The 13887-nt window shown below is 39.8% G+C and overlaps 1 protein-coding gene across 6 annotated transcripts in view; it reads right to left on the bottom strand.

Moving 5' to 3' along the window:
* Npas2 (neuronal PAS domain protein 2) overlaps positions 1-13887 on the bottom strand; it is a 156293-nt gene that overhangs the window by 104758 nt on the left and 37648 nt on the right. For 2 of the 6 annotated variants that reach the window (XM_074050368.1, XM_074050373.1), the window contains exon 1: positions 696-8461. The exons of 3 other annotated variants lie outside the window; for them this stretch is intronic. In XM_074050368.1, the coding sequence (XP_073906469.1) occupies positions 696-832 (137 nt within the window). In that variant the 5' untranslated portion in view covers positions 833-8461. Of the gene's footprint in view, positions 1-456; positions 653-695; positions 8462-13887 lie in introns of those variants that run through there. One more of the 6 variants, XM_074050372.1, reaches the window with a different exon arrangement.

Here is a 13887-nt window from a genome sequence, read left to right as displayed (position 1 = left end):
TTAACAAGTCAATTTTAACTGCTTTTGTTACCCCAAAAAAGTAACTACATGAGATGATGGATATGTTAATTTACCTTACAAAAGTAACAATTTTATTATCTACATGTAACCCATAACACATGCCATAAACCTCAAATATATACAATAAAATTTATTTTACAAATGCTATCAAAGAAGGAAATTATCCCTGTCTAGTAACATATGTCCTAGAAATATTTTCTACTGCACCTTTATGAAAATATTTAGAAAGAATTTTGTCCTAAATAATTTATATAATTTATAGCATTAAAAAATCCATGGTGAACATTTAAAACCCAAATTATATTACATGCATTCGGGTGAATATTAAAGTTTAAGTAAACATCACTCCCTTACAGCTGGGTATCAGTGAGAATCTACAAAGTCAGTACCAACAACATTGGAAAACATTTCTTACAAACAAAACAAGAAAGTTACCTTGATTCTACAGGTAAGTAACCAAATGTATATATTCTTATTGAGTCTGGTGTACCTCACAAGGCCATCTCAGCAGATGCTTCAAACCAGGTACCTGTTTTGAAGAATAAATGGAGCAACCAAACCACTCTAAGCCTTTTCTCTTCAGCTTGTGGCTGTGCATCTTCTCTCTTGTCCTTACCCAATGCTGGAAAGATGAACTATTGGTTTTCCAGACCCAGCTGTTTTCCAATGCTTACTTTGAGTGGATGACCCATTCTCCTCTCAATTGAGCAAAAATCTCAGGGAATGTGCCTCTCCTTGCTCCTGGCTCTTTTCTGAGTTCCTGGAACAATTGTCCAGCTCTTGCTGTTTCCTGCCCAGCCTTGCCTCGCATGTGGAGTCAGGTGACTTCTGACCCTTGTATGGTCACATGCACTGCCCCGATTCCTGGAGGGTACCCTCTGTCACAGAGGTATCTGAGCTGCAGCCAAACAACCTTCTACAGGGATTGAGTAACTCTGACTTGCCACCAGTTTTTGTAACCAAGGCAGGAGTCCAGAGAGCCTGCAGAGATACAGCATTCTGGGCTTAGCTGAAGCATTTGTAACTGATACATTCTGAAGTCCCCACAGTGTAACAAAGAGCTCCTAACACTTGTCATTTAGTGTTTGGGCCATGTTTACAGTTTGGTCATTTCATTTTACTTTGCCCCTGGTAATATACAAGTAAGGTCTCTGGTATTCTTATAAGAAAAGTCCATGGGATAGAATCAAAAGGATTCATTGGTTGAAGTTAGAGCTGTATTTTAGCAAAATGACCAGGCTTCCCTAAGAGGACATGCCAGGAATTGCCTCCGGAACCAAGAATCATGTCATATTCATCACTGAAGACTGAGCTGACAGCCATGGAATGCAAAAATACCAGCAAACACATGTGGGACTGTGCAAAGTGCAGGCATAATAGTCACAGGATTTTTTTTTAGGGGTACTGGGATTTGAACTCTGGGCCTCATGCTTGCTAGGCAGGTGCTCTACCACTGGAACCACTCTGCTTGCCCTGTTTTTGTGTTGAGTTTTTTTTAAATAAGGTTTCATAAACTATTTGCCCAGGCTGGCTTTGAACCGCGTTCCTCCTGATCTCTGCCTCCTGAGTAGTTAGGATTGCAGGAGTGAGCCACTGGCGCCTGGACCTCACAGGACACTTTCAAACGAGAAAATTCCTCATGAACACACTCAGGGCTGACCAGTTCACCTGACAGAGGGGTGGCTCAACTGAACAGGAAAAAAAAAATCCTTCTCAGAACCCACTGACCCAGAAAGCTTTCTTATTTTAACCATTTTGGATGGAGCAATTTCCATTTGGGTCTCATACTACCCTGTCTGCCTCAGCAAAATAAATGGACCATAACTATAAGCTCTCTGATGGCTCAGGGTCATCAAAATGAACATGGAATACCAAGCCTCTTCAGTTCTTCTACCAGTGTTCTATCATTTTTTCTGTCTTTCCTCTGGTCTCTGGGGGTCACCTGTCTCCCCTGGCAGCTGTAGCTCTTGCTCTTCCTGGCAATTCTCCCCAGGGCACCTGAGAGCAAAGGTGGTATCTAGAGTAAAAGGCAGTGCAAGCTCTCTGCCTTCTTAGAAGCTCAGCATGGAGAACTCCATTATCTGTTTTGCTGTGTTTTCCAAACAGGTGAGATGGCCAGAGAGATGGGTTTCTGCCCTGGGCTACCATAATCACGTGCACCAACAGTAACAAGAAGTCGGAATCAAGAGACATCCCTCCCCACCAACCACATGCCAGTCCACACTGAAGTTCTTTATGAATTAATTACCATTGACAGAAAATCGCTGATTAAGGCCATGGTTCCCAAATGTGGCTATGTAGCAGAGTTACTTGGAAAGCAACTATTTTAGTCTGTTTTTTGTTGCTATAACAAAATACTCAAAACTGGGTAATTTATAAAGAAGAGAAATTTTTTGGCTCACGGTTCTGGAGGCTGGAGCGTCCAAGAGCATGGAACCAGCATCTGCTCAGCATCTGGTGAGGGCTTTGTGTTGCATCAGAGCATGGTAGAGGATATCACAGGATGAGACAGAGCAAGTGGGCTCACTTGGGTTTCTCTTCCTTTTATATTTCTCTTCCTCTTACACAAAGGCCATCACAGGGGCTCTTCCTACATGATTCCATCTAAATTTAATCACCTCCCCAAAGCCCTACCTTCAAATACCATCAACATATGAATTTCCAACTCATGAATTTGGGGGATACTTCCAAACCATAGCAGCAACAAAAATACAGACTTCTAGGCCCCTTGGGTAGCTGGAGATTGTGTTATATAGGCACATCTGAAAGGTCTGGAAGGCCAGGTCCAAAAGGAGGCAGATACTTGATTTTGTGTTCTCCTGAAGGCCTCTTAGCAGATGTGGGAAGCAACACGGCAGCCACAAAGATTGTGTGTGCCACTCCGCCCAGCACGCTTGGGAGCGAAGCCATCAATGCACTTTTCAACAGATGCATTCTGATCCCACAAAATGATGCCAGCCACATGATTTGGTTCAAGATTTGTGATCCGTCACCCTCTCCACTCTGGAGAAAGGTGGCAAAGTGACTGTGCAGATATAGTATGTGGCTCCAAGTACCAAACATGGAGAAGACGGAAATAGAGCCAGTGAGGCTCTGTGTACCCCAAGTAAGGCTCTGCCTCTGACGCAGGCCTGCTCACAGCTAATCAAACAAAAAGTTACTCATGGTAAATGTAGAGAAAGGCAAATGATTTGATCCACTGGAGTGTAATGGGATAACAGGATTTATAGCATTTTTGAGACTAAAAATAGCTTAAGAGCCGTCACTTCAGAACTCTGCACTTCACACAGTTTTAACCTGTCCCCCGAACCGGTTCTGTGCTAGCATCATGTGGTTTGAAATTCACTTTCTGCCGTATTGGATTCCATGTGGGTGTTTTTTCCTCCTTCGTTTTCCCTTTTGTTACTTCAAGGGAAAAATAGCCCTGGGAAAGCTTTTATGCTGCCTGCTATTGTTCTGCGTTTAAGGAAAAAAATACAAGCTGCTTAATCTGAGCCTCTAGACCAGGCGACTGACAAATTCCAGAAACTTGAAATCTGTTAAAAATGCCAAAGTAAACGTCTTCAAAACAAAGAAGGCAACTTTGCCTGTTCCTTTCAAGTCAGGGCAAGTTGCACTTCCAGGAGTCACGCTGGACAGAAGCCTGTCCTCAAGTCCTCTGAGAGGTCAAGTACTGAGGCGTCCCTACTCTCATCTGTGCCATCCCCAAAGTGGGTGTGAGCTTAAGATCTTTTTTTAAACTTAATTTTTAAAATTTTGGTAAAATACATAGAAGTCAAATTTACCATCTTAACCATTTCAAAGTGTACATTCAGCAACACTCAACATATTCACACTGTCGTGCAACCATCACCACCATCCAGCCAAAGAACTTCTCCCTCTTCCCAAACACAACCCCTGTGCCCACTAAATACCACCTCTCCATCTGCCATCCCCCATCTCCTGGCGACCACTGTTCTGCTTTCTGACTCTATGACTTTGACCACTCTAGGTCCCCATCTTCATAGAATCATACAAAGTATTTGTCCTTGTGTGGCCAGCTTCTTTCACTTATCATAGTGTCCTTAAGATTCATCCATGTTGTAGTCTGTGCCAGACTTTCCTTCATTGTTAAAGCTCAAAAATATTGCTGTGTGCATATACCACATGTGCTCAATTAACTTTTTCATTCAAAAGATGATCCTATAGCTCTCTTCAACCTGCCAGTGTGTCCTGGGTTCCATGTTTGTTTTCAATAAACAAAAACTGTCTAGGCCAACGATTTAGCAGGACAGGAGGTCCAGTGCATAGTTACAAGGGCCAGTTTCCCCTGCACACACACACATATCACACACATCTCCTGGGTCTATGGCACGGACCCTGGCATTAGAGCAGGCAAAATTCTAGGATTGGAGACAGCTACAGGAAAGAGCACCAGGGTTTGGGGCATTCTCTACCTTGTGGAGGGGTTGTGAGAAACCTTGCAGAAAACAGATAACTTAGTTTAAGTTTTCAAAATGGTCATTGCTGCATAAGAATCCCCAGTTTCCGCAGTGAAGCAAAGACCAAGCCTGCATCTTGTGTAAGGTAACATGGGGTGCTCAGTCTATGACAAACTCAAACATGCCCCACTTTGCTATATTAAATCCTGTGTGTCTTATTCCCTTACTCTTCTCTACTTGCTGGACAATTAAGACTTGATTATGTATTTTAAAACGACAGCTGAAGAAAGGCTAACAAAAGCCCTTCCCGTTTTTCAGGTTCACTAAAATATGAAGACATTTGTGTCCTTAAGCCCTGTGGCACCATGGGCAGGCACAACAGGGAGGAACAGGCAGGTGTAGCCCTTGGGTAAGTGGCAGTGGTTAGGACATTACCCGCACCATACAACACACTGGACCTGGTTACTGTGCAAACCTAACCCACTCATGAACGAATCCTACTGAATTATTATAAAGTGAAACACATTATATTATAATTATAGTACATATTTACAGATGGCATAAAAAAGTAAAATGGCATTCAAACAAAATGTAAAGAATAGGACAAATGACATCAATTTAAAAAACAATATTGCTGGGGTGGTATATATTTTGGGTGGAATTTTGTGTGCATATCTCCATAATTGTGTAATTTAAAGACAGGTTAAAATGGGGGGATACATTTACACAGTACTCTTGTGAGATTTAATATTGTATTGGGAAAATGAGTCATATCATAAAATTCTTAAGATAGGTGTCCTTATTGTATACTCAAAGAGATTTTGATTGGTATCCATTCATTCATTAATTTTTTCATGCACTGAACCAGTATGTCTTTGGAACTTTCCAGAACATAATCTGCTAGTTGGAATAGATATGTGGATGAATGATAAATGGTACTAGTCTTGACTTCGGCAGATAAAAGAACAAATCTTTCTGGGCCTCTCATCCAGTATTTACCTACAGAATGAGCCAGTAAGAAGTCACTGGAAGTCCTGAGGCTGGCCAGTAGATTCTAGATGTTTCTAGAAACTTCTTTTGAGAAAGGAATTTGTAAATAGCCTGCCTCAGCAGGGAAGGGGAGACAAATATTAATGAAATCCTAGAAAATACATTGTCTCCTTCTTTGATGCTTCTTTGAGGCTTTGAATCCATGGTAGTTACTCTTAAGCAAAAGGAAATTTTGTTACTGTGATTTCCATTTTACCAATGAGGAGACAGAAGGTCAGACAGATGAAGTAATTTATGGTGATAATGACTAACATATGAATACTTCCTAGGTTTCAGGCACTGTTATAGGTACTTTAAAATATTTTATTTCATTTGATCATGTTAGAGACCCTGTGAGCCCTTTGCACAGACGAAGTAACTGAGGCATGGTGAGATTCACTCATATCACAATTACCAGTGGGATAGTTAATTTCATGTGTCAGTTTGGCTGGGCTAAGGGATTGGTCAAGCATTATTTCTGGGTCACAGATATGTCACAGATACGTGACAGAATCTTTGCAATTCAGCATTTGGATCAGTAGACTAAATAAAGAAGATGCTCTCACCAACGTGAGTGGGCATCATCCAATCTGCTGAAGGCTAGAATAGTACACAAAGGCAGAAGAAGGGCAAATTTTCTCTCCTTCTTGAGCTGGGACATCAGAGCTGTTCTCAAACTCTCAGCTTCAGCCTGGGAATCCCATCATTGGCTGCTCTGGTTCTCAGGCTTTGAATGTGGCCTAATTACATCACCAGCTTTCTTAGTTCTCCAGCTGGCAGAGGTAGATTGTGGTACTTCCCAGCTTCCAAAATCATGTGAGCCAGTTTTCATAATAAATCCACTGTTGTATATCAGTATATATCCTATTGATTCTGTTTCTCAGGAGCACCCTAGCTAATATAACTACTTAGTGGCAGAGTAGGATTCTGTTTAAGAAATCTGGCTTCACCCTGAGGTCAGCACCAACCCATGTTCTTCAGCTATAGGAAGCACACTGATGACTCTCTTTTTTGCTGTTTTTGGTTTTGGTTTTTTTTTTTGAGATGGGATCTTGATATGTAACTCAGGCTGGACTCACACTTGCTATGTATCCCAGGGTTCCCTGGCTCAGCCTCCTAAGTGCCGGAATTCTGATGACCATCATACAGATCAGACATACTTGCCAGTGACTGTTTTCAATACCAATTAATTTTTCACTACTCAAGCTACTACTTTATAAGGAAAGTTCCTCCATTGCTATTCAATGATACTTAACTTAACTGAAATAATCGCCTTACATGTTTGCTGTAGTTATTGTTGTATTTCCAAGACCGTATATACTGCCTGAAATACTTGCAGGGAATGTGTAAATGAATAGAGGCAGATATCTGTCTTCTCCCAAAGTGTCTGCAAGTTGAAGACCTACTCCAGAGTAGAAAGAGGTTTCTTATGGAGCCAGGAGACTTTCAGTGTCTAACGAAAAAAAGAGGGGTTTCCCAGTGCAAGTTGGAAATTGTCTTTTAACATGCAAAGACCCTTGTAGTGTTTCAAAGGGTAAATGTCGACCAGGCTGAGGACAAGAGGGAATCTTTAGGGGAGAAAGGCTGGAGCTGGGGAGCTTTGTGAGTGGGACCAGCTTGAATATGGGATATGCTAAGGGAGTAAGCAGAAGGGATCAGCCCCACATAGGGCCTTCAGGCAGGGCTGGCAAACTCTTCCTCTAAAGGGGCAGATAATATTTTTGGTTTTGTGAATCACTGTAGTGGGGAGGCAGCCAAAGATAATACAAATGGGCATGGCCATGTTCCCATAAAACTTTATTTATAAAATCAGGCTGTTGATGAGATGCAGCCTATAGGTAGGAGTTCACTGGATCCTGATTTAGAGCATGGGGGTTGAAATCTGGGTGTCTGGCAGGACACCCAAGCCCACCTAGAGGGAGGTTACCAGAATAGTAGGAAGCAAGAGTTGTTGACCTTGGGCTTGAATGAAGTAGAACCTGACTCCTTCAAAGTTCAACGCACTACCAGAGGTCACTCAGATAAAATTCACCGGAGAAGAAGGAAGGGTTGGCTCTTCACAGGAATCATCTGGAGGGACCTGAAGCTTTGATGTTTGCCACCAGTTGCTGCTGGTGTCTGTATAACCACTCACACTACAGTGTTACTGCGGTGTGTGTTGAATGACAAAGGGTGAGGAAGAGGAACAGACTGATCCATGGCATCCTTGGGTTGAGAAACACAGTGGCATCTGTTAGAGACAACGTGGGACTCCCTTGACCTTAACACAACAGAACATGTATCACCCACATGTTGTTCTACTCCCAGAAGATACCCTGGACAACCTCCTGCTATTGAGTGGTTGCCTGGGTAAGCTTTCACCCAGGTATAAAAAATAAAAACATCTGAATAGCTGAAGAGCCAATAAGAAAATAAGGACTCTGTATAAATCAAATACCAAGAGGGAGTAGGGTTCTTTGGAGGAAACAAGACCGAAGTTAGTGAGTGCTCTCTTGGAAGGTGAACCCTGATGACAATGCCTCTGACATGAAGGCTGTGGGGCTGGGGTAGAAGGCAACACATAAAGCCTGTTCCTTGTAGGGAGTCTTAAATAGGAGACCCCTGCATATAAGAAGGAATAGAAGTAAAATAGCCTTTCAACGTAGTCATAACCACAAACTGGCCTGAAAACAAATTTTAGGCCTAAATTCCTACTACATGATTTGAAAATCCTTAAGCGATAATGTCAAGAGGTTTCAGGTAGAAAGCACTTGGATACACAACAGAACAAACACTAATTCTCTTTAGAGGAAAGTAACTTTAACCCAGGTTTCAAAAAAGTTCTCACAGATCAAGCTCCAAGGAATAGGAGCCCAGTCAAAATTCACATGTTCAAGGAGCAAGGACACTATGCGTGAGATGCAACAGAAACAGTAGAAAGCGAAATCAGATTCACAAGGACTTCAGATATTGAGAATATCATACATAAAACTATAAAATCAATATTTTAATACATTTAAAGATATAAACATGAGGCTTGAAAACAAAAGCAAGAAACAAAGGATTTATTTTTTTAAAGGACCAAGCAATTTTGAAAGTTTGAAAAAGAAAAAGAATTTTTCGGATAAGAATAAAATAATTTAACGTTTAAAAACTCAATTAGACCACACACTTAAAATTAATTTGATACACAGGTGTAATGAGCCTTAGTAAAATTGAAAATTGATCTGAAGAAATTATCCAGTTGGCAGAATACAGAGACAAAAAAATGGAAAATATAAAGGAGGAGGGAAATCTGACAGAGTGCACACAGGGAAGACTAGGAAGAGATATTAGAGAGAGTGAGGAACAGGAAGTATTGAAAATGAAAATTCCAAAAATGTATATAAAATACCAATTCTTAGACTCAAGAATTTCAGCAATCCTAGGAGGAATAAAGAGAAGTGATCTACTCCTAGAGCCAATCAGCATGAAACTGTTGACTAGAAAGACAAGGAGATGATCTTAAATGCAGCCAGTAAAGAAGGAGCAACACCTGGATTGGCAGTACACAAGCATAACAGAAGCCAGATGGTGGGAAAATACAGATGGCTCCCAACTTAATGTGGTTTGACTTAATCTATTTTGACTTTTTGATGGTGAAACCTTACCCAGGCAACCACTTTGTTTTTCACTTTCAGTACTATATGCAATATATTACATGAGATATGAAACATTTTTTATAATATAGGCACTGTGTTAGGCAATTTTGCCCAATTGTAGGCTGATACAAGTGTTCTGAACATGTTTAAGGTAGACTAGGCTAAGCTATGATATTCATTAGGTGCAATGTATTACATTTTCAATTTATGACATTTTCTTTTCTTCTCTTTTTTTGGTGGTACTGGGGTTGAACACAGGGCCTCACACTGCTATGCAGGTGCTCTGCCACTTGAGCCACTCACCCAGCCCTTTTTCATGTTGAGTATTTTTGAGATATGGTCTTGTGAACTATTTGCCAGGGCTGGCTTTGAAGTTCAATACTCCTGCTCTCTGCCTCCCAAGTAGCTAGAATTACAGGTGTGAGCTACATGGGCTTATTGGGCTATAATTGCATCATAACTTTAATAAATTGAGAGAACATACCATCATCCTAGAATTTTTTTACCTTGTAAGGATGACTTTCAAGAACTAAGATAAAATAGGTATTTCAGATGAAAAAGATTGTCACTAACAATCTGTCACTAAAATACATTCTAAATGATATTCTTCAGGCAAAGGAAAATTATCCCATATAGGAATTCTGGGAAACAAGAAGAAATGATAGAAAAAGATATAGTGTTTAATTTTTTTGCAATGCTGGGTAACAAAAACATGTAAATAATAAATTATTCCAAGGTCCTTGTTGGAATAAAGTTACTAATATTAAACTATGTTAGGTACACATAGTAAAATACTAGAGTAATTATTCAAATAAGAAGCACAGAGAGTGTAAGTTCAAAGTAGTAGGGGAAAAATGTAATGAAGAGAAAGAAAAATCCAAGGATGGTAGGAAAGGGCAAAAAGTAGTAGAAAAAGCAGGGCAAATACCAACTATAGAATAAAATAGTAAAATATTAAAATGCTTACGTAATCATAATAAATGTATAGACTAATCTATCCAGGTTATAAAATGATCAACAGACAGGAATCTTTTTAATCTAGCAAATGTTGATTGTAAGAACCTGTCTGAAATGTAAGAATAGAAAACTTGAAAGTAAGGAGGAAAAACAAGTACAATGTAAATACTAAGAAATCTGTTATACCTCTATTAATATCAGGTAGATAAACTTAAAGGCAGTAAGTATAACTTAGCTTACAAGTATAACATAGAAATAATAAAGGGTCATAAAAAAGGATAAAAATTTCAACTCACTTTAAAGAAATAATTCCTAAACTTATATGTGCCCAATAATACAGCCTCAAAATATATAAAGCAAAAATATACTAAACCTCAAAGGGAAACTGACTGTCACAACCAGACATTTTTGACAGATCTCATTTCATAACTGACATATAATTAGGATATATAAACAGAGCAGCATGGACTAATGGACATATCTTGAATATTGTACCCAGTAATGGAAGAATAAACATTTTTTTAGGTACACATAAAGAAATTTTGATCATCTGGGAGTTGCTTTTTTGGGATTGGAGTAGACTGTTTTTTCAGTCTTTCTAACAGAGAATTTTGAGCAACCATTTCAAATTCAACTAGCTGTTGAGTGACCAAATATTACATTGGCTACAAAATAAATTAATTCACCTGTAAATTATTGCCTTTAGAATGGTGTGCCTTATGTCATAAAAGAAAATAACTGTTTTCTCTAGGTTAGATTGAGATCCCTGGACTGAGCAAATAAAGAAACAGCAAATAAATAACACAGAACCTGTAACATCCATTCATCTCATAATAGCCATTGAGAATCTAGATAAAAGATGTACTTTCCTCAAATTTTGCATAATAATTTGTTACTGGCTACAAGGTCAGTATAAATAGAGTAAAAATCACTACACAAAGTTTTACAGATGTGTCAATGTCTGGTATACAACAGCACATAATAAATATTTCTGTATAATTGGATGAATAAATAAATGAAGATGCTACACTATTATTAGGTGTTTTGCTTTCCCTTGTGACACTACAATAGTTCCTAATATTTTGTGACATATATTCTATTTGGCATGCGAGCAATCTAGTCAGCGGGTGTTCAGGTTCAGACATGTATTTCAAAAAGAAAGCACTCAATGTCTGTGCTGCTTTCCTGTGCTGCAATGCGAGTTTAACTCTGTCTGAGATTACTGGACAAGGAGATGCCTTCTGGACATATCTGGGCCCACTGACAGGCAAAGCCTGCTGGGAAGAGCAGAAGGAGGGTAGATAAAAGAAAAATAAACTCAGCTCTCCTGCCCTCCCATTTTTTTACAGGGAGGAGAGAGAAACCACACAGCAAACAAGTGACTCATGAGTAGCCTGTTCTTGACAAACTGTGTCAGGAATGTCCAAGAAGAAAAGCAGAAGATAGGCAAGAACCCTTTGCTCTTTTCTCCATCTTGGTCTCAACTTCTTTGTCACATTGCTCACTCCAGTTTTCTTCTTTCTGTCTCACTGATGGTACAACTAGGGTCTAGGAAAGTGTGTGGTCAGACAGCAGGGATCCATGCAAGAGGATAGCACTGTTCCTCTATCCATTCATAAAGGAAGAACACTGATATGGTGATGGAGGCTCACACTAGGCAGTCAGCCTTAGAGGAGGGTCCCAGGCTGGAATTTAAATCAATGAAGAGGGAAGCAGCAGCAGGTATGAGGATCAGAATCCAGGCAAGCACTAGCTGGAGGCAGCTCAAGGCTTTCCTCTGAGCTCTGCTCTAGGTATGGCTTTCCAGAAATCTGAGAGTCTGGTCCAAACACAAGTGGCCTTGTTCCCAAAGCCAGCAGTTGTCCTTCCTGGACAGAGCAACTTCAATTTCTGCATCAACTGGAAGCATGATCTCTTCAGTGTGGGATGGAGATTCAGGCAATAACACCAGGTACTTGGAACTTCCCCTTTTCTAGAGTATTCTCTGAGATGAGGTCAAGGGATTGGGTTTTTGATTAGGGTCCTGAGTGTTTTCACAGCTTATTTTCTAATCTTAGAAGTCATGGTGGTGGTGACTGGTGTGACAGGCACCTAAGTTAAGCAAAGGTGTTCTACAAAGTAAAAGATGTCAGTAGTCTCTGGTCAGAGAACCAGGTGGACTGTGTGAGCAGCCCGCAGGGGTGGGAAATAATAGTCTAGGAACACATGTCAGGCAATTAGGGTGACAGCACCCCCCCTAAGCAAACAGGGGGCCAGGCTTTGCCCTTGTACACAGAGAAAGTAGAACATCTGTTCAGAGGATAACAGTGGCTTGTGCGAGTGGAGCAACATGTGTTCTCTCATAGGCTCCCAATATCTTGGCACAGAGAACAGATTTTTAGTTGGTTCAGGGTTCTTATGTCCAAGACTATCCAGTTTAAGTAATTACCCTGTGTTTGCAGTTTCCAAGGTGTGGTTTGGTGACTCCTGGGGTGCTCATGACCATTTCAGTGAGTCTACAAAATCAAAACTAGTTTAATTACAACACTAAGACATTATTTGTCTTTTTCAATCTAATTTTCTAACTAATACACAGAGGTTACTGAAGTGTGATGTCTGCCTTCTGGGAGGCCAGACATTAAAGAGATTTGCAAAAACTAAAGCAAGCCACTGTTCTCACTAAATTACATGGCTTTGGGAAACACTATTTTTATGTTTAAATGCAATGCACTTACTCTCATTACTTTAAAAAGAATTAATAAACATAAAATGTTCTCACTTTTAATTTCTAGCATGGTAAATATCCACAGCTATAACATAACCCACATAAACAAAAAGTCTTTAGAATCCTTAATAGTTTTTTGTTTGTTTGAGACAGGGTTTTTTTATGTGGCTTTGAACTCACAATCCTCTTGCCTCAGCCTTCGTAGTGCTAGGATTACAGACACGCATCACCATGCTCTACTCCCCTTAATACTTTTTAAGAAGATAAAGGGGTTTGAGATCAGCTGCCTCATATTTTCACCATAATCCTTGATTATGAACCCTAACACTTAGAGGAAACACTTAGTAGTCACTTTATAGGAATAACAGTCAGGTATGCCTACAACTTCAGCACCGAATCAGGAGGATCACAAATTCAAGGCAGCATGAGCTACATCATGGAGACCCTGCTTCAAGAAAACAAACAAAAGACTATGAGAATCCTGTGGTACATTTTTGGTTATGTAAAAGTAAGAGCAATAGAAAAGCCTTGGGAAGCAGTTTTCAATGTTGGTTTTTTTTTTTTTTTTTTTTTTTTTTGTGCCTCAGAAATGGCTACATAGTTTCAAAGCCAGACACTTCATATATGCCCTAAATCAGGGTTCTTAGGGAGTTATTTATTCCTGGGAGTTGTTGGCTGATCAAACGGGAACTCGTTATGATTAAATGCTGCAGAGGCTTTCTTTATACCCTTATAGGAAGCACAGAATCTTACTATATGACACTATTTTGGAAAATGCCAAGGGCATTTGTTAGCATTCTGACTATACTCCTAATATTTTATTTCGATCAGCTACTAAGGTCTAGGTTTTAAGGTAATTTGATAAACTAAAACAATAACCACAGAATGTTTTTCTGACATTCAGGATGAGCTTCTTTCCTACACAAGCAACACACAAATCACCAAGCCAAGAAAAATAAAAGGTATCCCATATGTGCTCTGAATTATTTATAACTTCCAAAGAAATATGATGCTAACTCAATAATGTAAATCAACCAAATTCCCACTAACCAAGCATCAAGTTACTGATATATCAAATGCAATACTCATTCCATCTTCACATCTCAGCACAGTATTTTCACAACTCAACTATGCT

The sequence above is a fragment of the Castor canadensis genome, chromosome 12 (genome assembly GCF_047511655.1).
Source record: "Castor canadensis chromosome 12, mCasCan1.hap1v2, whole genome shotgun sequence".
Lineage (NCBI taxonomy): Eukaryota > Metazoa > Chordata > Mammalia > Rodentia > Castoridae > Castor > Castor canadensis.
The sequence above is the reverse complement of the archived record's forward strand: the minus strand, read 5'-3'. Positions and strand labels throughout refer to the sequence as shown.